This window comes from Echiichthys vipera (genome assembly GCF_963691815.1).
Source record: "Echiichthys vipera genome assembly, chromosome: 6".
Lineage (NCBI taxonomy): Eukaryota > Metazoa > Chordata > Actinopteri > Perciformes > Trachinidae > Echiichthys > Echiichthys vipera.
The window spans coordinates 9,321,546-9,348,589 of record NC_139831.1 but is presented as its reverse complement, the minus strand read 5'-3'; the positions used below and the strand labels follow the sequence as shown (position 1 = coordinate 9,348,589).

Sequence of the window (27,044 nt, the reverse complement as noted above, 5' to 3'; positions counted from 1 at the left end):
CCCCCTCGCTCACACACACACACACACACACACACACTCAGCTTGATGTATGTAATGTGCAGTTGTACAGAATGCATGCTAATCCCTTTGTGTCTCCATAACTGGCCTCCCTTCCTCTTTCCATGTCAGTCTGTCAGTAGGTCTTGTGCAGACTTGCCCTCGTTTTCATCCAATCAGACGCTGCTGCCCCACGACAGGTGGCCAATGAGCGGCGAGGTACGGCAGGGGCTCGGTGAAGGGGGCGGCCCCCCGAGAGCTCAACTGCATGTATGATGTAATAAGGTTTGATTTACAGAGAGTCAAGCTTTCACAAGACCCCTAAAACTCCCAGAAACACGATCCCTCCTCTTGAAATAGCTCGAACCGTCTGGATAAAGTTCAACACAAGACAAAAACAAAAACCGAACTCTGAAGCCTGAGCAACACACTTTTTAAAATGTTTTTTTTTTTTTGTGTTAGGTAGGACACATTCTTCGTATGTCATTAGAGATATAGATGTCTCAAATCTGGCAGCAGCCATGTGCTATCACAGTGGAGTGAGATAAAGCCCTGACTGAACTCGAGTAACCTCACAGGTCACACTGTGGGTAGGACCATCTGTACCATGAGGCCCTGCGAGGGGATACGGCTGGTATGTCACGCCCCGGTACAATAAAACACTTCACATTCACACTGAGGCATCACACAGACTAAAGCCTTGAATTACAGTGAATAGAAGTGGCATCATTAGGAGAAAAATGCCTTTTCTGATTAGAGTATTTTTGATTTGCATTCCTTAATTGAATCCATGTGTTAAAGACTTTTCTTAGCAATGTTATTTAGCTTCAAAAGTAAAACCAGATCAATAAATGTGAAGGAATGGCACTTTGACTTAATTATTCGTGCTATTCTTCTAAAAAAAAAAAATACCGTTGCTTAAACAGATGTATGGGTAATACTGTTACATTCAGTTGTAATGTGGATGAGAAATGTTTGTGCATTGAGTCACTGAGGGCGGACTCCAACAGCTGCAGACGCAATAGAAGTCCTAACATGTCTCACATGATGCCACCTCCTGATATCTGGCTCTGTGACTTCACTGCACAAGGCTCCATCGTGTCTCAACAGCAGCACTTACAAGCTGAAGGTAGAACAGTTTGGAAGAACTAAAACGTTGTCTTTGTGTTTCTGATCTAAGTGTGTGACACTTCGGCTTGCATTAAAGCACCAGTGAGTAGCAGTAAGTGGCATCTAGCGGTGAGGGTGCGCATTGCAGCCGACTGAACGCCCACTCCCTCACCTCTCCCTTTACCAGCAATATACAAAAGAACCCACTGTGGCTTTCACGTAACGTAAAAATGTTGAGTGTCTATGTCGAGCAGGACCAATGACAGCCATCTCAGTTATATCTGGATTTACTTGACATCCAGTTTTTTAGGCTTCTTATTTAATAATTTGAGATTGATCTTTACAGGCACAAACCGCGGAGTATCATCAGCGTAACAGTGGAAATTAATTCCACGTATTACTGAAGTGTGATTACGGCGTATTTGCATCCCACGGCCATTTTCGGCATGAATATACACCAAATAAGCCATCGAGACAGTTTTTGCCGTTGATCACCTATTAACAGAGAAATCCTGGAGAGTTGCTAACAGCCAGACGTGGCTAACACTGATTAGCTCTGGGCGGAGCACTGAACCATCCAAAACGTCTCTTTTAACGACTAATACAGCTCAAAATAACACCACACCTCTGCAGCATCATGATAAGAGTCCCTCACACATAGAACAAAGCCTCAACAACGTAGTTAGAGAACCCGGAGTTTATTAAAAAAGACGGTTTTACAATTCTGCAAGCTTAAGCAGCCGGCTTTGTTCATATTGAGAGGCAGTTGATAAAAGTCAGAGGTGTGGTGTTATTTTGAGCTGTATTAGTGGTTAAAAAAGACGTTTTGGATGGTTCAGCGCTCCGCCCTGAGCTAATCAGTGTTAGCCACGTCTGGCTGTTAGCGACTCTCCAGGATTTCTCTGTTAATAGGTGATCAACGGGGAAAACTGTCTCGATGGCTTATTTGATGTATATTCATGCCGAAAGACCGTGGGATACAAATATGCTGGAAATCCACTTTAAAGGAAACCCTTGATGTTGTCTTGAAAAGGTAAAATCGCCGGAGCTCACAAGAGAAGCCAGCTAAGTTATCTTTGTCTTTATCTTCAGATAAACCTGCAGAAGATTGCTGCTTTCAGTTTTAACATTAACTGAGTCATTGGTTCCCTGTCTTAGTGGATAAAGTAAAGTCAGACAACACTGTCTGAGTTATCAGAAGCCACTAAACATTCACAATCCTGAGACAGTTTATTCTTGACCTTGGACAAAACAATCTGAACTAAAATGTCCACAAACAGTCGTCAGTTGTTCTGGAGATCTCTGCTGAAGCACAGTCTTTATCGGCAGATTGGGTTCGCTCAGCTGAATGGAGATTCTGAGCGCCTCTGCGTCTCCTCCGCACTGGCTTAAAGTGAGGCTATAAATATTAAATCCTACGTCACACTACTAGAAAGGTCACTGACGCAGTAATATTTGAGTAAGACGTTATCCACTGTACGCTGCTGGTTGTTCCAGACCAAGTTAGGCCGTAGCAGGAGTTGAATGTTCAGAAATTCAGCTTTTCATTTATAAGACCATCATGTTATTTCTTCTTTTAAAAGTAACATACTCAACATTTCTGAAAACAGAACCAAACCAACAAGTCAATCTTCTGATGATGCAGACCGTGAGAGACGGTCGAAGGCTCCAGAACAAGCAAGTAAGTGGAAATTTATAAATGAGATTTCTCGAGTCAACGTTCCCATCCTGCCTTTTTTTTTTATATATCTGTGGAAAGGCTGATTATTAGAAAGAAACAAAACAAGCACATCGAAAAAAACAAGAACTCTGCTCAACCAAACACAAACTATATCAACGAAAAGCAGAACGTGAACACTGCTCTCTGCTTCGAAAGTTTTTAAACGTTTCAAACTATCACATCTTCTCACACAGAACCTTAAATAGATCATTTAAATATTTAAAATAACACGAGTAGAGGGGCAACAGTGTGTGTTTTCTACATTTTGTCACAAATTATGATATAATTGAACTGTTTTAACTAGATTTTAACAGCTCTACAGTTGAGACAGACATGGGGGGTGATGTGCAACAGAGGCACTCAGGTAGAACTGAACCAGTGGCGGCGTGATGACGTGGTATAATGCCCCCTGGACCACTACTCTACTGGGACGGACAATTATGGTATTTCAGAACCTGCGAAAAGGTTTTCCTCAGGTACAACGTCAGGGTTCTTCACACGATTTCTCTGAGGGGCAAATTATCTGCAATTTAAACCAAATGTATTCAGTAAAACGTCTGCGGCAGAAGGGGTGATTAGAAATACGCCTGAGGGAGAGTTCTGCGCTGAATATCCAATTCAGCTCTCATTATAATAATCCAATTGACAAAGATAACTATGATTCACAACCATGCTTTATTCTTGTTGATTTCTTATAAAAGAATCAAATAAAAGGCTCTTCACACACTGCTCAGTCTTCAGTCGTGCTGTATCCCGGTTCTTCTTTAACTAAACTATACTTTTCTTTACACCTTTAGTCTCTTCATCTTAAATATCTTTTATTAGTTTGTGACTTCAAACCAAAACATCATTGATTGTCAACACAAAAATCTGTCTTAGCACCAGTACAATAAAACTGTACTTTAGCTTTTTTTTTTTTTTTTGAAATACTGTTCTTGAATGAGGGAGGAAAATCTCAGAATAAAGGGATCCTAATAAGTACATTTCAAAATGAAGCACCAACCATACAAAGCAATTTTTTTCATAGATAGGCTTATCAGATACACAAGAGGTCAAATATATTAATGACTATTAAATTAAGCACAACAAACAGTGTAAATAAAACACTGCAACACAAAGCACTCTGGGATGTGGGAACACCATATCAGGACGTGGCTGCAGTTGAGAGGGCGTCTGGGCTCCTCGGACCCCAGAGGTGGAACTACTTTTCCTCTGAGAGAGATCCACAGGATTCTGTATCAGTTCAGGAGGAGCGCAACCTGGGGAGTGGAGAACACTTCGATCTGTCCAGCTCTATAAACAAACTCAACCTCCAGGTCCTAAACAACATAATTTCATACTGCGAACAGCGGCGGCGACGGCACGCGCTTTCTTTGTAAAAATGAGGAGGAAAAAAAAACTCCGTAGGTCCGTCCAGCGATGATCTCTCAAGGATAATAAAGTGAAAAATGAAACAGAGGAGAAAAATGGAAATGAGACTCTGATTATGTCTGAATAATATGTGCCTTGGTCTCTTCTCTCCAGGTCTCCCAGGTTGACGGAGGAACCATCTGGGCCCGTGGCCTCCCTGACTTAAGCGTCTTAGCGTTACGCAAGAGTTCACCAAGATAAAAGTCTTGGATTATCTCCCGTCGAAAAAAATATCGCTTTCCCCCGGGAACAAACTCAAACAAAAAAAAGTCCTGAACATAATTCATCCTTTGCCACAAGAATACATTTATATAACCAAATGTTTTAACCCTGATGGCAAGATATACATATACACTACCATATACATACATAATCGATACAAAAGGTTTGCTCAATAGTTCTCATGTATTCAAATATACCTATAGATAGGAACCTGAAAGCTGCTTTCCAGCACCGACCCACTCCCGTGTGCAGGTCCTTGTGATCACTTAATCACCTTCTGTCTGAGGTCAAAGGTTATAGGTGGAGTGTCATTACTGTCGCACGAGATAAAAATCCATGACCCTCGTTACGTCGGACGGAGAGGTTTCCTTTGAGCTGCTGCTTGCAGGGAAGGACTCGGGTTGACAGCAGTTTGCACGGTGGAGTGCGGTGAAAGAGAGGCTATCGGCTGTGAGGCTTCCCTGTGTTTGTCTGTGTCTCCTCCTCCTCCTCCTCCTCCTCCTCCTCGTCCTCTTCTTCCTCATGCAGGATGTGAATGGAGGAGCCCAGTAGTCTCTGGAGCTCTGGTACACATCGCACCAGATCCACAAGTCCCTCTTCTTCCTCTTCCTCCTCCTTATATCTGCCTCTGTACGGTGAAGGCGAAGCGGAGCTCACCTGGCTGATGGAAACCTGCCTCCAGAGCTCAGCACGCAACAGACTCACCACCTCCAAGTGCGGGTAACGCGCCCTGAAGATCCGCGCCGACATCTTCAGACGCTTCAGGACGTCCGTCAGGAGGAACCAGTTGCAAAAGCTGTAAGAGAGGAACACGTCTGAGATTAGAGTTATGAATTACAGCTCCTCTTTAGTTTTGTTGAGGATAGAGACGCACAATTAACCAGGAACTACAAAAGAAAACATAAGTCTGTGCTTCATTGGCTTTAGATGGAGCAAACTTATCATAAATAATGATAAATTAAAATTAAATCATTAATAAAATGTAGACGACACATATGGAAAATATTCAACAAATGAGAATCGCAGTTGCACAGCGAACAGTAACCATGGTAACCCCACACCATTCTACAGCCAGATTGCTTAAGGCGCACTCACAGTCCTTCCGCACCGGGCCAAAACCGTTTTTTTCAGCTTAAGCCTAGTGCGTTTGAGCAGTGTGAGTGTACCCGCTCCGCGCATAACTGCGGACAGACCTGAGAGAGGTGGGCTTTTGTAGAGCCCGTTTGCACATGTACGAGCACAAGCATGCGCACGTGTACGAGCACGAGGCCTACGGTGGTTCTGACGTCCTTTATGTGCGCCTGTTCGGACGTAGAAAAAAGAAGGAGGGACCATGCGCGGACATTTAACAACAACAACAACAACAATGGCGGTGAAAGGTTCACGTTGGTGTGATGCGAAGGTGGAAGGTTTACTGCAGATTTGGTCGATGAAAAGATTCAAAAACAGTCGACAAGACGCACAAAAACTCTGAGGTCTATGGAAAGATTTGTAAACAAAGCGACGCATCGCGATGAAGTCAATCAATGCGTGTGACGTGTTACGGCGTGATGGCGTATGGACAGCAAGAAGCATTGGCCGAGGCCCAGGTAGTGTGAGTACAAACGGGGCTGGGCCGCGGGGGGAGAGGGAGGGGGGACAAGTACCCTAAAGCCCGGGGCGCTGTGCGGAAGGACAGTGTGAGTGCGCCCTTAGTTTGATTTCCTCTACAGGTCGGCTATGCTGCTTTAGTAAACTTGTTTTGGTATATAGACTAATATAGTTAAGTAAGTGAGATAACAGTCTGGAAACAATAAAAACCTTTTTTCAAACTATTTTCCCTTTTCCAAACTGATACAGACCTGGAAATGCTCAAATTAAGTTCCATACTTTTCCATACTGCGTAGGAACCCTGGTATTCTCTAAAAACCTGCTCTTACCTAGTGTGTTCTTGATTCAAACCCTTTAGTGTTCATATGCATCTATAATATCTGTGTGAACTCACCCCTGGGTTAATGACACCTGCACGTGATAGCAGGGCAAGAGAGGCTCGGTGGAGAACTCAAACACGAGGCAATCTCTGTCAGAGTCCGACTCAGTCTTTCCTGTAACGTCCTCCTCCAGCTCCTCATTCTGCTCACACAGCAGGAAGTCCCAGAACGGCTCCTGGTCACTCTCTGTGGGGAAACATCCACTGATGTGAGACGAGGAGGAGAACATTTCTGCGCTGACAATGACCTGCTTCGATACACGAGGGTTGAGCGCCCTCTAGTGGACCGTCTATTCACAACAGCCATAATACGTCTAAGACTGACTGCTGGTGCAATGAGAACGCATGACCAGAAATAACATGGAGGAGAGAGATTAAATTACTCTAAGATCGTACTTATTTTAAAAAATTTTGTTAGCAAACAAAACAAAGACTGGTATCAGGAAAGAACTGACAGAACTGATTTAAGACGTGTAACCCAGTGTGGTGGTGACGTCATCATCCTCCTCCTCGGAAAGAAAGGGATAGTTTCAATGTAAAAATAGAAAATAATTCAAACCGGTCGAAGCATTTCACTCATAAACTGCACAATACTTAAACTTAATATGATTGAATAAACTGAAATAGTCATTATTAAAGCAAGACATCTACGGTAAATACATTTGAATTGTTCAGCTTTAGGGTAGTTAGAGGAAGATCTTTTTTAAAACAATGATAAAGATTAATAAAAAGTATTTTTGGGGGAACAAATAAAAGTCTGTAGAGTTTATCCACAAAGCTGTAGTGCACTTCCTCTTTAGCCTCCCTTTGTTCTTCCATGCAACTCTAATCCTGTTCATCCTCCGCTGGAGAACCGGCTCCACGTCGCTGTTTACAGCACAACTCTGATGCTGGTACACAAAGCTAACATCCCTCCACGTCCCAGTGACCGACTAGAATAATTTCCCTGCACCCAGGAAACCCGATCTTCACTGCAACAAGCCTCAACTCGTCTTCCTCACGGCCATCGGGCGTAAGAATATTTGATTGGTAGGCTGATGGACTGGCAGACAGAAAGACAGATCCAGATAAAAACATCTCAAGGTTTCTTACCAAACAGGCAGCTACTGTAGAATTCCCAGGGCAAACGGAGATCCTGTTCTTTGCTGCCTTGCAGGTCTGAGAAATATTCTGCAGGGGAAAAAAACAGTGTCGTTCATGTATTAAATTTTGATCTGAGTTAAGTTTACAAGCCATCACTGCTTGATGTGTAAAGCCCAGTTCAGACCAAAGATTCACAACACGACAAAACTGTTTTAAAAGCTGCAGGTGAAAGTTGCAGCGGTGTGAACTGACCCGTCTCGTCTGGACTCAAGCCGGCAAAGTCCGCTGGTCAAGTAACAGACAAACTGTCAGCTGGTGAAAAGGCCGTTATGAACGGAGGCTCAACGAGCGTATGTGAGAGAGAGAGAGAGAGAGAGAGAGGGCCGAGCGAGCAATACAATGAATAAGGAGAGGGAGCGCCGGCCATAATGGCGAAGAAAGCAGTGAATCAGGGAAATAAAACGTTATTTTCTCGGTTTCATCTCTACAGAAATGCAGCTGTAGCGAGTATCTCACTTTCTCCGTCCTCCTTTATATTTTATAATGCTACAAATTTTATCCAGCTAGGAAAAAAAGCCTGAAAAGTCGGAGGTAAGAACAGAAGTACAGAGGTGCGTTGCTATGGAGATGAGACACCGTCTCACAGGCGTGAACTGGCCGGTTTCAGAACGTTGCAGACCTGCACGTTGCAAGTAACTGCACGTTTCAACTCGTCTTGTCGCTAATCTTGAACTCGGCTTCAAATCTATGAAAATATGAAGAGGGTGTACGCAGAAATAGATTGTTTTCAGACATTTTAAGACACACTTCAACTTGCATTTACTGTTGGTGTAAACTAAAGGAACCTTCGTGTAACTTTATCAAGTGGCCGTCAGTCGTGGGTGTGTAGTTTTGTGTCTGTCTGTGGCATCGGATCTGTACGAGTGTGTTTCTGCATTAGCTACTGAGCCTTCATCTCTCTATTCACCAGAGACGCATGATGTGAGACTAACACACTCCACTAAACACTGATGCAGCGGCCGAGTTGACAGTGAAAGAAACATGATGTTTTTCTCGCTCTAGGCAACGTGGGGAAAGATCCTTAAAACTGGTCAACACCATCAGCAGTGATGGGAAAATAAATTACGGAGCTAAAGACGCAGTGTCTGTAAACAAGGCTCGAGGACTTTCTTTGGGTCCAATATGACGAGCAAGAGGAAGTCATCAATGTTTCCTAGGAAGTCAGTGAGTGTAATTAATCATGTTGTCTGGCTCGGTTATCATGGAACGACATTGACATAGGAAAGCACATTTAAAGCTTTTGCCTTCATCAATCATAGGCCTTCTTAATGAGCAATAATTGAGAAATCATTTGAATCTTTTACACAAAATGCCTGTTTTTCCTTCAATCAAAGCTTTAACTAAACTGGCAGGGGCGGTTTTTGCATCCTCGGAAATTCATCCACAGTCCAATACCCACTTATTTATCCGCTTACATGTCACACAAACGGGGCCTCTGACTCTATGACTCTCTCAAGCCGCTCTGTTCGGACAGAATTCAGCAAAAAAGGCTTTCTCCTTCTCTGCCCCCTCAACCTGGAACAAGCTACAGCAGGAACTGATTCCCAGAGGGGGTTTTAGACTTCCTTTAAGACATTTGGAAAGAGCGACTGTGGGAGTCTGCTCGTGTTTTTTACCACCTACCACCATGACACTTTTCACTTTTCTGACTTGATCACTTTTATGTCGTATTTTTTCTTTGTATGAAGGTCCTGCTTGTCTGTAACTTTGTGTGGTAAGGCTGTTGTGTATTGGTAATAAGATTACCCCTATAAATAAAGGTTGAATAAAATAAAAAAACAGAGATCTTCTGACAAGACTTAGATTGTTATCAGAAGATTGTTAATGATAAAAGCATACTGGTGATTGGGTACGGTCATGGTCGAGTCATCTGCTCTCTTTATTTCAACTTATGACTGATAAAAAAAAACAGCAGGTCATTTTTAAAAAAGGGCAACGCTACGAGGGGGAAATGGTAAAAGAAGAGGTCGCAGTGAACTGGTTTGATGAAGAGCTGCAGGTGACGAGTACTTTTATCAGTGTGCGTGAACTCAAACCTCCAAACACGAGATGAGCTTCACCTTTAAAACACCTTTCTGGTATTTTTACACTTTTCTTTTAACTTGAAATGCTCCTCATAAGCGTATGACACATTAAAATGTTAAAGAAATCCACCAGGTGTTAAAACTCATCAATATTCAATCCTCATATATTTCTGATAAAAGTCTGATCATTTTATTGGGTCCAAATGAAATGATTTTCAGAGCTTCCTGCCTGTCATTTGTGGCTCTGTTTCACTTGCGCTGCATTCAAGTACCACGGGAAGTTGAAGTTTCAGACCTCAAACTAAGCAAAGAGCACCTGAATACGGTCAAAGTGGAACCTCCTACTAGCGAATTCGGGGGTAGGTTGATCTCCCTCAAATCCGATGGTAGGAGGTTCCACTTTGACAGGCATTTCAGTGCACTTTGCAGAGTTTGAGGTCCAAAACATCAAATTTCCCATGGCACTTGAACGAAGCATTTCTCTCTCAACACATGTGTCAGCGGAGGAGGGAGGTCAGAAGTCAGGCAGGGGGAAGAGGGTGGGACTTTGGAGGGAAGTGCTGAGCGCTCTAACTGAAAATGGCAGAACAGTAAGAATTGCTTTAACAGCTTTTGTCGTGTTAAACCTCTTGAAGGTGTCTCAACTCTCCAGAAACTCATCTCAAGTCCAGCAGCTAGAAAACTCCCAAATGTTTCCTTTTATTAGGACAACATTTTCAGTTTTGGACAAATCATAATTCAGCTTTAAAACAACAAAACAATCTGTGACAAACAGTTTGATATCGAGTCCTGTGCGGATGTAACATTTTGCATTTCTCATGTATGCTGCATGCAAGCTGTTTATTGCTCACTGTGCCAAATGTGATGTAATGGGACTGGGCAGAGAGCTTGTTAATGTGTTGACACATTGCTTGATGGGTGACTGTAAAGTTGACAAATACAAGTTTTATTATTTATTTTAATGTCTTTGTTTTATTAGCCTTATTATATCCGTTGTGCCACGTTGTTTATTGTGTCTGAAGTGTTTGTTGATTATGTGAAAAATTAATTTACCCCAAGGTAAAACAGCACTCTGACATGTTTTCTATCCAAAGCTAGTTCTACTGACAGAGAAGCAGGGAAAGAAAAAGAGTGAACTACCTGTGAGGAAGGTCTTCATGCTCGGGCTGTGTGCCAGTGTGACCGGAGTGAGTCCAGAGTAGGTGGTCAGAGTCGGGTCTGCGCCGTGGTTCAGAAGCAACCAAACTATTGGAAGGTTATCACTGGCTATTGCATCGTGAAGGGGCCTGAAGAAGGAACAAACAAAACCCAGATGACCGTCAGGTAGGGTCTGACGAAACGGCCAAAACCTTCTGTCTTGACGGGTCATTTCACATCTTCATAATATATATCCTACCACATGGTAAAGCCTACGTTTTTATACACCTGTGTGAAATAAATACTTGCCAGATGAAAAGTATTTTCTTCACCTATTAAGAGCTTTTGTGCGAAATGAACATAAGGTTCAAACAAATATTGCTGCAACATAGTTCGCAACAGAATCAATACAGAAAATGATATACGATAGGTGTTTTTTTTCCTTCTTCTTCGTTTATTGCCTAACACTACTTTCAGGGATTATACAGTTTAAGACTTAATCTTAATCTCTCTGCGAACTTGTTGTGTATGGAGTATCAGATGTGTGGGACCGGGATGTACTTAAACAAATTCACTTTCCTGTGATTAACTGTTATCATATCATAACTGTTATCTTATGAGACGCCTTTCGGCTGGAAAAATCATGCTTTAACAGTTGACAGGAAGTATTACCACTTCAACAAAAACCCCAGGATAAGTAACCAGAATATAATCTTAATCTTATTTAATGGAGGGCTCAAATTACACCCGACTCCTCACCCTCCCACTTATAATAGTATAAAGAGCGACAAAGTGCAGGACTATGGGAGGTAATTATGACATTGGAATCTCACCCAGGAGCCCTGATTTTGAATGCATGAACTTTATCTTAAAATTTAGTTGACTTATTATTTTTGCCGTTTGGTGAGGTTTAAGCAACAACTACTGACACCTTGGTGCAAATAACATCTGCCTTTATTTTATCACTGACAGGTTTATCTTAATAAGATCGAACCTGTCAGTGAGTATGTTCATTACGGCTCCCAACATCTGTAGAGGGTTTATAAGAGAGTTAATCTAACATCCAGACGATTTTCTGAGTATAACTGATATTTTTTAACAACAAAATATGCACTATATATAGCCACTACATGCCTATGTGCTAAATAAACTCTCAACATCTTAGCAAGCTCAACAAAGACAGATGACAGATGGCTCCAATAAACTGAGATTATTTTGTTACACACGCCGTTTGTGAGGGTCAAGCAAAAACCTCCAGGCTCAAACAAACACAAAAGCTACAGCCATGATAATATTTACATGAGAAACGGTCATTTTTATAGATTCAACTAGAACCATGACTGTGAATTGTGCACCATGAGGCCTCACCGTGTTCCATCCTGGGCGCTACAGTTGACGTCGGCGCCGTGTTTCAGCAGTATCTGGACGATCCGAGTCCAGCCTCGTGAGGACGCTTCATGGAGGGCGGTGTAACCAGCGTTATCGCGCCGACTGACCTCCCTGATGTCCTTTTCAAGACAGTACTGAACTACATCCTGCAGAAAAGAGGTAGCACACACAGACCGAGTCACTCACATTATTATTCAAAGAGGTACACTGTTTAACTGGAGTTAAATGCATATTAGCAATACAACACAAGTAGACAAGTGGATTTACCTGATAGCCCAAACGTGCAGCACGTTGCAGCAAAGTCTCCCCGGCATTTTTATTGACAATCAGCCGACGAACCTCCGGGGGAACAGGCTTTTTGGGTGGAGACTCTGAGGCAGTGCTCTTCCCCGATGAGCCTTTTTTATTGAATGGTGATGATAGCAAACTCTTTGGAGTGGCTGGAGGGCTTTTTGTTCTTTTGAAATCAGCACCATCATCATCCAGGGCGAGTGAGGCAGCACGTTTGCCCAAGCTGCTGCGTTTGGTCTTAATCTAAAGTAAAGATGTATTGATTAGAGCAGTGTGTGAAATGGAATCTCTTGTAATGCAACGGCAAGTTAAGGCGATGAGTTGCAGTGTAGCATAAAACCAGCTGCCGTCATGAAAGTGATAACATGGCATTTATCTAGCCACAGGGGGGCACTGTAAGCTAATATATTCATGGCTTACTGTAGTTTATTTCTATCAACCCTGTAAGGTTTCAAATGCACTGTGACTTACCTTCTGCTCATCGTTGTCACTTAGGTGTTTGCTTTTGAACTTCCTTTTCCCTGAAGGCTTGTCATTGACGTCTGGAGATACTGCGCTCTCCTGATAGCGTACCGACCCCGAGCGAGTGAACGAGGGTCTCTGTGGAGGAGGCTCTGGACTGCAGGCAGCAGGACTCGGACACGGATCTGCCTGTGGTTCTGTAAAGATAAGTCAGATTGGATTGCAGTTATGAAGCAGCTTCAAGCTCTTGCTCATCTGTCAAGCGGAACACGAGGCATGGGGTATTTTAGGTACTATTTTGGCCATTAGCTTAGCAATCTAATACGCTGAACCTGCCATCTATGAGCTACTCTGCTTTGCTTTTTGCAGTCTTGTGCTCAGGTTTGCCCTATTTCTGTAATATGAGGCACGCCTTATCCTCATCAACAGGTAGCTGATGTGGCCCCCGAGAACATAAAATGCAGATTGCATAGGCCGGCTTCATAACCTTTGGTGTTCATCTAATGTTAAATGTATCTCAATTTTTTTTTATTTGTCCGTTATCACAAAATGTATCTACTGTATATTTGAATCTGTCTCCTTATGCTCTGTTAAACCTTTTCTTATGTACCTTTTATGAAGATGTACATTCTCATAAAACGTATTTTACTATAGAAGCCCCGATCAGAGCTTTCTTATGGTCAATTCTGAATGATTTATCTTAAATTCCTAAACAGATTTTTGTGACCACACTCACAGATACTTGATGTCAGCAGCTTTGCCGACTCTTTTCTCAAGAAGATAATAAAACAATATATTTATGTAAAAAATTAAAAGTAAAAATCTAAGCATGTAATCGTATATTCACTCATAAGTTTAAGTTAATATACATCCGTAAAATGGGATACATCCACAATTTGTAACTTTGTCAGTGAGCCATAATGTTATAAAATGTGTTATTTCCAACTTGTTAAAGCCCTGAAATGCGCAATCGTGGAATAAATTGATTAAATCATGAAATGATGCAGAGGCTGATCTGGACGGACTTTTCTAGAGACAAACTGTTGACAGAAATCATTTTCACCGACTAGAACAGGGCTGCAGCTAGTTTTAGTCTCATTCATCAGATATTATTCTAAATAATTAATTATCACCTGTTGTCCATGAAACATCAGAAAATCACACGCCACCATAGAGTCAACTGTCACTGCATAGATATATGGACAACAGAAACCCACAGGTCATGAAAGAGCCATTGTGACGCTCACTGTGGGGAGCACCGGCCGGCCGTCGCCATCTTGGCAGGGCCTGACGTCGCCTAACTCCCGGCTAATCCAAAAAATGGGCAAAGTGGTGAAGCATGGATGGATCCGAGACGGGCCAAAGAAGCCTGGTTGCTGTTGACAGCACGCATCTATCACTTCAAATTCATGTTAATATAATTTAAATGAGTGAGTTAAATACAAGTTCAGCCCCTGTACAGTTGTCATGATGGGGTAAATTAGCTATAGAGACTAAAAGGCTGTAAATGTCTACTTCTGCTGAAAAGGTGGAAGCTTTACCATAAGCGTTCTAAGGGGATTGACTCTTTCGGAGCCCGTCCCAGCCATTTGAGGAACTGCAGTTTTTGGCAGCTCCATGTTGGCTTCATTTGTCAGCCCTGGAGGTTACCGCTTGTTTAAAACGTCCACCATCATGTCTAAAGGGTCCAAATGGATGTCTTCAAATGTCTTATTTGGTCTAAACAACAGTCCAAAGCCCAAAGACATTCTTTTTACAATAATGTAAAACAGAGACAAGAATTTTTAACAATTACTTGAACAATTTATCAGACCTGCATTGTACTGTATAAAGATACTAAGAAGCTGCCGCACTCAAAGGTTTTAAGATTCACACTATAATTTATAAATAGTTTTTATCACATCTGTAACTAACAGCTGCACTTTTGATTGAAACTTGAGCTGGAAACAACTTTACTAATCTCTGGAGAGAAACTGTGTACCTGCTGGGACCGCGCTGTCCTGTCTCAGGGAGTCGGATTCTTGGAGGCGCGCTCCGTCTTCAAGCTTGTCTTTCTCGATGATGTAGTCCCCAGTTTGATACTTTTTGCTACGACATCGCCGGCGTTTCTTGGGCGCGGGCGTGTCACCCTCTGCGCTGGCTGTCTTGCCCTTGCCCTGATTCAATCGATCAGGCAGGGGGTTTGAGCGAGGCCTCCCTCTCGGACGGCGGACGGGCTGGGTTGGAGTCGCAGGGGGTGACGGGGAAACTGGGGGAGGAAGCATTTGTGGGGGTGGAGGGGAAGGCGTCGCAAAGCCCCAGAGGTCGTGTCGAGCCTCATCGGCTCGCCGTCGTCCTCTCCTCAGTCTTGGGAAGGAGCTTGCTGTAGCGTCTGTCTCCTTACCGGATACGGTAGAGGGGTTGAGAGACACTGGAGTCTCTATACTCTGAGAACTGCTGCCGCTATCTGTAGCTGATTAAATCACATTTGATTGTTATACTCACAAAAGCTTCTATGCAAACAAGTATGACAGAGACATCAAAAAACATCATCCAGATAATTAGTGTCACATTTCATACACAATTATCATGCTCCAGAGGCTGACTGCAGGCTATTTATCCCCAGAGCTAACGCTATGAGAGAATGATCTACCTGTAAGATCAATAAAATGCTACATGTCACAACTGAAACATCAGTTAGAGCTGACAGATACTGGGTTTTTGGGGCTGATGCTGATACTGATATTAGTATAGTGATATCAGTATATTGGCTGATATTCTAAACTCAAAAAATTTTTTGTTGCCTTTTACAGTTTAACAAACTTTATTGTCCAAAGTCACCTGTAGCATTAGTTCACTGTTAATGGTTAATAACGTCATAAACATTAAATCATGGTTTGCTGTTGTCGAGTCAAGTGATGAACAGCACCTCAGACTTTTACGTTCTATAAATGCAACAACTGAAACTGTTCGGTTTAAAGGATGTGTCAAACTGAGAGTCCGGGACAGAAGAGTTTACTCTGAACACATGTAATGTCCTATTTATTACGTACTTATAGCCAGAACAGGCTAAGATACACACATTAGCTTCCACTCAAATGACAAGTATGGAAGTAGCCACATGGTTAGCTAGCTAATGTAGTAAAACAAGTATGATACACCACAACATATCGCTGTCGTCTGCGGAGCTGCAGAATGAACAGAAACCGATGCTCTGCTGCTACAGATGTGATAAGCATGAGTGACAGGACGGTCGTCAGGGACAAGATTACACTAGAGTTATATTGAAAAGGGAAAATGAAGTGGATCATTTTATTAACTTTCCAGCAATGTATGGCACAAACTAGTTACCTGATTTGTTGCGGGTTTGCTGCTCAACCTTGTTGGGACTGATCTTATCCCTCGGAGTCGGCTCTTTACTCTGTGGAGAAAGTTTCCCCGCTGATAGATTCTGCTCCAGCACGGATGCACATTGTTTCTTCTGCTGAAATACACAGGAGACAGAGTGAGCATGTTGCATTGGAGACTATTGATCACAAAGCTTTCACGGTAAAGGAAAGCATGTAACAGACCCGCAATAAATCCTTTGAATCCTTAATCATTAGTCATAGATTCATATTTTGAAAGGAAGCTCTGTATTGTCAAATCAATTGTTAAAATCCTGATGAGATTGATGAGATTACCTAAAACGGTTCCCTAAAAGATTGACTTTACACATTAAAAAAAGGACAGATTATATAGGCCTACCTTCTTTTGATAAGATATTTTGGTTGGAGTGTTTTCTGTGTCTTGCTTTTTCTTTCCTGCAGCCTTCTTTGATGAGACCGGTGAAGACTTCTCTTTTGCCGGCTTCTTAGGACCAGTTTTCTTTTGTTTGACAGCAGCAGCTTTTGCTTTGTTTGGCGACTCCTCTTTGGTTCCGTTGGTTTTCTTCTCAAACTTGTCGCCTCCCGCCACACACTGGCCTGTAAGAATGGATGCAACCACGCCCTCCAAGTTTTCATTGGGAGGACTGTCTGACGCCCCACTTTCCTTCTTTAACATATCCCCCTCTAACACCTGGGCTAGTTTGCTCTCCATCCTGTTCCCATTTGTTGATGCATTGCTCCCAAAGAGATGCGACTGGCCGGCGGGCTTAGAAGAGCCTTGCTTCGCTTGTAATCCTGTGTGTTCTGCCTGGCTGGTGTTTAACTCTGTATTATTCTCCAAAGGCTCAGTGGCATTCTTCTTCTCGTGCCTCTTCATAGCTTGAGTTGAATCCCCTTGAGATAACAGACCAGTCCATTTCTCCACAGACCAGTATGGTGGGTATTCAAAAGCAGAGGTATGCTTGGATTGGGTGTCTTGGCTCCCAGTGAGTGGATTCAGAACATCAGCGTTTCTTGATGCAACAGGTGAGGCCTGAGTATTGCTCTCACCTGTTGGTGCGGTTGTTTCGAGAGCTTGATGCTTTACGATGGACGCGAGGTTTGACAGGGGTGACTTCATACTCTCCCACTTATCATCCTCAGGATTGGACGGGCTGTGATGGGCACTCTGTAACTTCGATCCTTCTGTAGCTGTGGTGCTCTTTGTCTTTGAAGATCCTTGTGTGATTTTTCTCTGAACAGACGGGGCTTGGTGAGGAAGATGAGGTGGCTGCTGCCAAGCTGGATTGGCAACAGTGGTAGAGTATGGCACCGCTGTTATGCCAGCTCCAGACTTCTGATGAGTCTGAGCACTGGGAGAGCTTGACAGGGCTGTCGTTAGGGCTCCTTTAGAGGGACAGTTTTTAGTTATGGCTGTGCTGGTGTTTTTAACATGCTTGACACTGTGAGCATGTTGGTTGCCCTTCATCAGACAGGATGGCTTCTTTCCTCCTGAGGCCAGATGCTCTCCTTGGTCAATTATAGATATAAACTCTTGCTTTGCAAAACTCTGAAATTCATCTGCAAAAGACCCCTTTCCGTCTTTACCCCGCAGAGTAGAAGCCAGTATGGGGCTAGCCACACCTACGTAAGTCCCAGGAATGTTTTTTATGGAGTCTTGTGAAGACCCCTTATTCCAGGTTGGTTTGGGCTCTGGGACTTGGTGATTCTGAGGCCTATTTATTTGCTTTTGATGGGATCCGTTTCTGTGGGTGTTGGGTAAGATAGGGTATTGCACTGCTGAGCTATAAGTTGTAGAATGAGCCCTCTTGGAGTTCAGAAAATCTCTCTGATTTGACTCATTAATATGAGGCTCGATCATTGTAACTGGAGGGTCATTTATGCATTTTGGACGTTTTGATTTAGCAGACAAATCCAGAGGTACATCTCTTGGTTCAATAGAACAAGCTGTATGGTCCTCTGAAGCAGAGGGAGGTGGCGTTTTAAGAGAGCCCAGGGTTGTCTTGTCTATGCTGTTGCCTTTCTCCACATGGTTCAGCAGTCTGCTCTGAGAGGTGATGCTGGCCAGTGCGGAGCCACAGCAAAGGGCAGCAGTGGGAGACAGCGTGTAGCGTGTGGGTGCTGCAGGCGTTAATGATGGGTGCTGCAATGGAAGGGCAATAGCTGGTGAGGCTACCACAGAGGCTAAAGATTTATGCTCTCCCATAGATTTGGCATTCTTATTAGATGAATGGTTAGATTTAAGTTTTGATGATGATGATGATGTGCCAGCTTTTTTCTCTGCAGCTGGAGTCCGGCCTACTGAGAACGGATAGGGATAGGTCCGCATGAGAGGTGCCCCTCCGACACCTGAGCTTTGAGGTTGAAGTTCTTTCTGAAACTGACTGGCTGTGGCTTCTCTCAACGCTGCAATCTGACCCAATGCTGGTGGAAGAGTGATTTTACAAAGCGGGGAGGGAAAATTAGTGGAAGGAAGGAAGGCAACAGGCTGGACTGGTTTAAACATGGCAGAGCACTGAAACCCAGGTGGAGCATTTTGCAAAGATTGTGTTTGCAGGTGGGATTTCTTACTGGATGTCACATTGCTATGACAGGGGCTGAGCGAGTCTTCCCTGTTCACTATTACGCCACTTGACCACTGAGGAGTGGGGAAGACCCCAGCACCATCAGCCTTGAGTTTAAGGGCCTCTGCCCTTTTGTCTGCTCTCTTCTCTGAGCCGGACGTTGGTGCATTGTTGGGCTGTTGAGGTGGAGAAAGCTCAGGGCTGTGGTTGTAATTGCTAGTGTCCAGGCAGGCCTTTGCTGTCTTACAGTCTGTTGTTGGAGTGGTCTTGTTTTGCTGACTGAGGGTAACATCTCCTCTGAACTCAGGGGGTAGCGTCAGGGGGGGATTTCCCACCATACTAGCAGACGCTTTATTTGGAGCACTGATCTCTCTGCTCACCGTGCCCCCATCCCCTACATTCATTAGTGTAGGATCCACCTGAGTAATAAGAGAAGATCATTATGTCAGTGTTAATTAGATAAGAGAAATAAGGCTCTAATCTAGTAATCTAACTGTAATGAGAAAAAAACAACAACAATTACCTGCATAGGTGTTTCTTTAACACAACATGCCTCGGGGGTAGCTGAGTCAGTCAGGTGAGAGTTTTCCTTGAAATACAGTGATATGCTGCAGAACAAAGGAGAAAAGAAAATTTAATGTGATCACTGTTGGTGCTATTCTCCTTTCGATCGCAGAAAAGACTTTCTTTCAAACCCTCATGAAGATACCTACTCTGTGTAAGTAAATGATTTACACTACAGTAACCACCATTGGGCAATTGAAAGGTTCCTTTCTTTTAGACAGGCTTGGATGCCAGATATGTTACAATTTCCTCAAAGTAGAAAGATAATTCAGGGTAGCAGAGAGAAGTGTGATAAACTGAAGAATGCATTTGTTCTGTGGTTCCCTTTGGTTTTATTTGCTTGCACGCAGGGAATACTAACAATAATTGTCACTGTGGCTCGATCTAGAGAGTGAATTACCTATCTTTACTAAAAATAGGATATTCAGTAAGAGAAATGAGAGCCAACAAACCCTGACAGAGACACGTAAAAGGCAACCGTTCCCAAATACCACATTGTCCCCCACACATTGTTTGCAGGCGATCCACACGTGTTTTCCGCAGTATTTTGCAGGTTAATTTTAAGTCTAAAGTTTGGCTGTTGGTGGAAACTACTGTGTTCACACCACTTCAAGCCTTCCTGCTACAACAGATCAACACTGACACTCAAACTCCACATAAATCACATTTAACACTACAGAATTCAAGACACGCTCTGAATCTGTAATGCAGATTGTCTTTCTTCAATCAGGGAGATTCTGCTGTCAAACACACAGTATTTAAATTTCTTATTTGAATGTGGCCACTGTGCAGCTGTTTTAGGTACAAATAAATACGAGATGAGACTGCGTACAGCAGACATTCAATGTGCAAAGATTACAACAGAAAAATGTGAACATCACAGTTTTGGATGATATAACAAAAACAGACGGCCTTGCTTAGGACCTATGACCTCTCGGACCCTAGGTAGACCCACTCAGTAATCCATCCATGAGGCAATCAGCTGTGACTGTTCAAACAATCTTTTATTAAGCAGCAGCCTCAAAGTGTCATGTGAAGACTGGACGACTAGAAGTGAGCAAAAGTTTAGTTTCTTATCCATCACTGGACAGTAAGTTATTTATGACCAGCCCACCTTGAATGCAGTTTTAATGAAGGGGGCATGCAGTGTGATCTAAAATCTGAAATGAAATTCCACCCATTGCTCCTCTATTGAAAAACTCACAAAACAATGTTGACCATGATGCACCCGATTATTAATACTAATAAGCAAACAGTTAATCTATCCCAATGTCATCTGAAAGCAAACATGTGAAATAATCTCATATACACCGGCGGCAGGCGCCAGAACAGCCCCGGTATGTAGAGGTGAGCGCCGGCGAGCGCATCTGCAAGTAAATGAAACGACTACGAAAAGGGACTACAGGCAAAAAGAAAATCTGTCAAAGCTTTGGTGGGGAAATGGAAAAACGTTTCACCCAGGACTCAGTGAAACATGACGAATATGATGCACATAATGACTGGAAAACCAATCTCTGCTGGAATCTGCGAGCACGGACTGAAAGGGATCCAGTGATGCAGATACCGCTCAGTGTAAGGAAGGAGGGTCTGCATTCATTACCGTACAACAGTTGCTTACAGCCAGTTTGTCTTTGTGTTGCGATCATACGGCGTCTACTCCGCCACAACATTTGCATTCATCAGCTCTGATGTAGGCCCATTAATGTATGCAGTAGCCCGGCACACACGCCGTGAGCCACACCGCTCAGACAAAACAAAGTGGAGCCTGCTACCTTTGAGGAAAAAAACAGCCCTCGACGAAACCAAACGATTCGCCCACTTCAGCCCGGCCAGTTCACTGTCCAGCCCCCACGGCACAAAAGACACACGTCCCAATGTCATATGCGGGGTAAAGTGCACAATGCATGTGGTGGCATTAGGGAGGGGGTCACTCTGAAAACAATCTGCGTCCCCCTGTTGTACACATGAGCACGGAGAAACTCTGTTGAGCCCCGGGTCGCTCTCTGTCGCTGGAGATGGCGAGCAGGCACCATAACGAGAGGCTCAGGTGATGGACACGGAGCCCGTCTGCCTCTACACTCACACAACCGAGAATAACGACGATCGCACGGGGTGAAATGCTTGGAGATGAAGGACAGATGTTTGTGCATATTAGTGAAAGGAGAGACCCCCCCCCCCCACCCACACATACACACACACACACACACACACATAAATATAGAGTGGCTGCGTCGAAGCACAATGTGGCAACTGTGTCACATCTTCTCCAGATAAGGTAAGTCAACATCGATGCAGGAGACACACAGAAAACACAAGGGCGAGCCAAACAAACAAACACAACTCCTGACTCCCGTTTCCATCAGCCCACGAACACCCCGAAAAACAAAGTAACTATATCTACCAGAGAGAGAGTGGACGTTGTTTTTGTTTTTTTTTAACAAACAAAAATAATCCATTTCACGCGCTGAAAACACAGAAACTGACTGCACTCGCAAATGAGGAAAAAACTAAAGTAGCCAGCTGGAAAACTAACAATCGGGTGGGTGCCACAACTTATTCCACACGATTGTTATGCTGGAGTGGCCACCAAGAAAAAGGGGGCAAACAATTTATTTAACTCCACTGACCACCACCACTACCTCCACCGCCGCCACCGTGGGTAGGTTCCCAGCTCCCTGCGCAGCGGAGTCTCCGCGAAGCCCTCGCACTATACTCCCGGTGGTGTGTTGAGGCAGGCTGCTGTTATTTATCTCCGGCCGACCTAATGTGAAGTGCTCCAGTCTCTCCTATCGGCCCTTCGGTGGACACACTGAAGCACTCCGGCGTAGAAAGGCATTCACCGAGCCTCTCCTCTCCTCTCCGCTGCGTCCTTCTCTGCCGAAACACGGAATAATCCCCGAGCTAATCAGCGGGCGAGATAAAAAAGATGTCTAATGACAGAAACAGTTACGAACCAGCTCGTCCGAATGGCATGTGAACGACGTAGCCGACAGGCACGACTCTGGTACGGCCGCGTCCAGCCTTTCGCCTCCGCTGCCGTCCGTGGCTGCTCACTAATCTCGACGGTTTTCGGTTCTAAAAGTCCGGGGGGCGGGAGGGAGAGAGGGAGAGAGAGAGAGAGGAGGAGGGGAGGGAAAGGGGGGTCGTCAAGACAGTCCGTTTCGTATCTCCAGTCTGGTGGGAGAGAGAGGGGCAGAAGGGTGCTCTGTGACAGCATGGGAGATGTAGTGCTCGCCTATCCACGCCCAGGATTAGACGCCGGAGAGGCTGGGAGGGGTAAGGACTGCAGGTACCGGCATGCAACGCGAGCTTCTGCCGCTCAAGGGGAATGGGGGGGATCGCGACCAAAAGAGTGTAACGGTGCGCTAAACTGAGGAGGCTTATCGGGGTAACGAAGTAATAAACTGCCTTTGTCGTAACCCAAAGCAGCCTCTGAGTGTTGCTGAGCGGGTGTTTGTGTTTCAGTGGCAGTCGGGTCAATTAACAGAGCCACAGCAGCGGGTGATGGTTGCTCAACGGAATTGCCAAATACACACAGAGAGAGAGAAAAAAAGAGTGGGAGAGGTTTGGGTCTGTTGCAGGGGAATTAACACGAGGAGGAAAGACTTGGGGTGGTGGAGGCTCTCCAGTTGCATGCTGTAAGCTGCAGTCTGATGCAGCCCGGAGAAGATGGGGGGGAGAAACACTAAAGCCTCTGCTACAGATTTCTGAGCAGGATTTCCAAAACTAGAAACTATGTGAGACTTTTTTCTTTCAATAAGTTTTGATCATGTGTGTTGATTCCAAAGATGTGACTTCACTAACACCTGATGAACTTCAATTGATGTGTATATATAGAAAAAAACACCCTGGAAACAAAACATTTGCCCACACAGTGACAGCAGGCTGTGTTTTAGAAAACTCACTTTACTTACTGGCGTTTATGTTTTGAGCCGTGGAACCACTTCCACATTCCTCTGCAGACCAAGAGTGATATTAGGACTCTGTAGAGCCAGTGTTATACCTCTCATCCGCATATTGCCTCAGTATCCATACTGCCCTTCACTGACAATACCTAAATACACAATTAATCCAAAAACAGGACAACTCATGCAGTGACAGGACGACTCCACTCCCTTGGATTCACGTTGAATACTTTCACCTCATTCATTGTGATTGACACTAATGTGGGCTGACTACATCCCAGCGGTGTCAGGATTTCCTTGGCATGCTCGGGTTTAAATGGTGAAGACATTTTGTCGGCAAGACAACTGGTAATGAGGTTATGAATATGGACAAAAAAATAGTGCAACTCACTCCGTGCTGCGTCTTAAGTTCACTGTCATTCACATCTTGCAGTGCGGTGTGTCAAAATCACATTTCCTGTTATCACCAGGACAGGCTTTAACTGCGTTCATGCACACGGTTTTCTACAGAGAAGAGGACTTGAGCTGAGCAAAGCAAAACTACTATTTGGATAAGGCTTCAATTTTAATTTCATTCCTCTGTTCTCTACCAGACTTCACAGGAAAACAAGACAAGCGGTGCCAGTTCATTTAGACAACAGCCTTGAACCTATACTGAAATAATCCAAACACGATTTACAATGCAGCAGACAGGCTACTAGATAAATACAAGCCACCAAAAGCCGGGGAGATGAAACCACGAGAAAGGTAAAATGATGTGCAAAAGAAGCTCTCCTGGCGGTATTATCATATTTACATCAGTAATTGAATACAAATCTACTTTTACTTTTGCTATATTTTCCCTTTGAACAAGTACACATTGAAACAGGAGGTAAACTTTTCCTTATTGAAGTTTTAAACTCAGGTACTGGGAAACAAAGATAGTACCTTAAGTCCAGTAGCTCATATTTGCAGTGAAATTAATGGCAACACATCTGCAACTTCCAGTCACACAGATACAAGTTTGACAGATCAAAACAGTCCGTTGAGGATGTGCACTTCAGTCTTTTCTAAATCTCCCCCCAGAGATAAACTATCACAGGATATTGAGCTCTCCTACAGTGTGCCATAATCACGTTCTGGCACAGCAGTGGAGCAGTACAGGTTCCTCTGCTGTAATTAGGCCACTTGTCTTACCTGAATCCCGAAAGCAGTGCGGGCCTGCTGTTTACAAGGGTATCCACTCCTTTAGGCCAACAAATTTCCTACTTTTCTCAACACTTGTGGTGGTGAGGAAATAACCGTGCACACACACACACACACACACTCAGAGCGAGGCTGACTCCGAGAGTTTGTTTACTACCATGCGTAATTTATGTCGTCCCTGACCACTAAAAGGCGGTGCGGGACAACGACCCTGTCCATCCGCCGCGAGCAGTAGCCTCCGAGCTCAAACTATTTCGCTGCTTTCCTTTTCCTATCGCGGGGTGGATCGGTGTGTGTGAGAGCTCCTAACATGCCCTTCGCCATTCGCTCAGTAATGGCTGCGTGCAACTAAGCAGCCGAATCGTTGACAGATGGCCAAATGGGAAATTGGGAAACAAAAAAACGCCGATCGGTTAAAAGAGGAACGCCGTAGAGCACCGTGTGGGCATAAAGCAGGAGTGTAACAAAGTCGGAAGCTGACACATCGCATTGTGTCTGAGCAGGGGTAACCCGGAGACCTCAACGACCGCGCAGGAGCTATCCCGGTAGTGACCGGCTACTCGGGGCTTCACCAATTATAGACGAGTTTGGTTCACAGGCTCCACGTCGGAGGTCTGAAGCTGTAGGGTTAAAACAAAAAAACTTGTTATGCATGCAGTTATAAATCTGCCGAGCAGGGATGTGGTATTCCGCACATGCACTATGACAACTGCGATAGCACAGATGAAGGCACGCTGTTTATTTCGAAGGCCTGGGTTTTTTAACAAGAGTGTCGTCTTCAAAGTGGGCATTCGTGGTCATATATCTGTGAGTCATATCGGAGATTATCGACCCTATTTAGGCCGCCATGGTTTACAGCGACGAGGATGTCCCGTCTAAGTTCGCGGTTCACCTGGTCAGTATTGAATGTCGAGGCAGGGACGGCGGTGGGTGGGGGGGTCGGGTGAACGCTGAGTAAAGAAATCAAGCGTGTTATTCTTCCATCTTGGTATAAGTAATGAATTATTCCACAATAAACGAAAGGGGGGATGGCAGCCGAGCACAGAAACAGTGGTGTTCTTGTTTGCCAGCTTAATGGATGGCTCGATGCGCCGTCCAGTTGATGTGAAATATGTCCGAAATTGAAACGCATCACTTCGTATATAGTTAGTGCGTCGGCGTTTGGACAGCCGACCGCATCCACAGTCGATGCACATGGACGGCGGACTCAAGTGTGTCATCTCGATACACAACTTGGCTGTCTATAGGCTACATGTGACACGATCCTACATAATGCCGCGGGATAACAGCGAGACATCACCGCCAACTACTGTGGCTCCTGCGTGACACCAGCAACTAGAAAATACACATATCCAGGTCAAAGTTTGACAAGAGTTTTACTCGCCCTCAATAGCGTTGTGCAATGCCCCCTTTAATGCCCCCTGCTCGCCCGTAACGCCTTTGTTATTAGTAATCGCATGGTATTGCACCGTCTTACCTTGCGCGCCGAGCTGCCTACAGCCACAACGCCTGCACACAGAGCAACAAGCGATTGTTGTCTACACAGGGGGGTTCCGTGCGGGTCCGGGGATGTGATTTTGAAGTAGAATGAATACAGTATGCAATTTTGGCTTGTCCTCGCGATCTTCCCTTATTGCCAGTTTTCGGTCTGCAGCAGCTGGAGATGAAAATCGCGCACCCTGGGTCCTAGCGCCGGGTAAAGCCCTACAGGTGAATAACAAACACGCTGGTGTTCGATGGGTTTGAATCTTTAATTGCAGGGGACTTCGCTGGAGTCTGATAAATAGTGCTTTTGGAGCCCCAACAGATTCAGCAATTCATTTCAACTCTAGCCACTTTTCACATTACTTGTACAATATTGATGTTCTGACACTGAAAATGTGACTCTGGTTTCATTTCAAATGGAGCCATAAGTCAGAAATGAAGATAACATGAAGTGTTTAAAATCAAAGTGCCCAACAATCGACAGGCACACCCACTGGTTTATTAAAGCTAAGCAATAACATTGCATTATCACGGCTGTATTACTGACACAGGTTCAGCGGGCCAACAAATACATTATCTGCCTGACCAACATTTACTGTTTAGTCAAAGAACAAATACGGAAAAGTTTGAATAATGTTTGTTTTCTTTTCTCTGTGTTTCTCAACATTACCGTCAGACATAGCAGCAATAGACCTGCAGTACAACTGGTGAGTCAGTGATTACATCTGCTAATGTTATTGCAGATATATCAGTATAGGTGTTTATCAGCTGATGAATGAAACTGAAAACATGTTTTTAAATAGTGTTTAGCAGGGCAGGGATCCTGAGGTTAAATTTAATACCTTTAAAGACCCTTTTCCACACGTTTAAGACGTCCTAGTTATAACCGGATACATCAGTGACACACTTTAACTTACATATTGGTATAAAAGAACCTTTGTGTAACGTTATCAAGCAGCCGTCAGTCGGCGGGTCGGTGAGCGAGTGTGCTAACGGTTGTCCTTTTCAGATGACATCAAATCCAGCACGATTTCATCATAAATACACTACACCCACACAATGATGACATACATGCAAACTTTAGTGTACACAACCTCTTTGGACCAATGTGCATATTGAA

The 27,044-nt window shown here is 44.1% G+C and overlaps 1 protein-coding gene across 3 annotated transcripts; it reads right to left on the bottom strand.

Moving 5' to 3' along the window:
* Positions 1 to 3,546: 3,546 nt before the first annotated feature.
* Positions 3,547 to 26,021, bottom strand: bcorl1 (BCL6 corepressor-like 1). 3 transcript variants are annotated; one of them, XM_083915794.1, is made up of 12 exons: positions 25,917 to 26,021; positions 19,309 to 19,393; positions 16,601 to 19,204; positions 16,205 to 16,337; positions 14,856 to 15,326; positions 12,884 to 13,071; positions 12,389 to 12,655; positions 12,101 to 12,267; positions 10,736 to 10,881; positions 7,521 to 7,598; positions 6,444 to 6,615; positions 3,547 to 5,255 (listed from the first exon to the last, which is right to left on the bottom strand). In XM_083915794.1, the coding sequence occupies exons 2-12, from the start codon at positions 19,312 to 19,314 to the stop codon at positions 4,901 to 4,903; spliced, it is 4,587 nt and encodes a 1,528-aa protein (XP_083771920.1). In that variant the 5' UTR covers positions 19,315 to 19,393; positions 25,917 to 26,021; the 3' UTR covers positions 3,547 to 4,900. The 3 variants fall into 3 exon arrangements, with proteins under 3 accessions (XP_083771920.1, XP_083771922.1, XP_083771921.1); XM_083915796.1 differs by having other exon boundaries at positions 16,205 to 16,334; XM_083915795.1 differs by lacking the exon at positions 25,917 to 26,021 and adding an exon at positions 22,304 to 22,315.
* Positions 26,022 to 27,044: the final 1,023 nt, after the last annotated feature.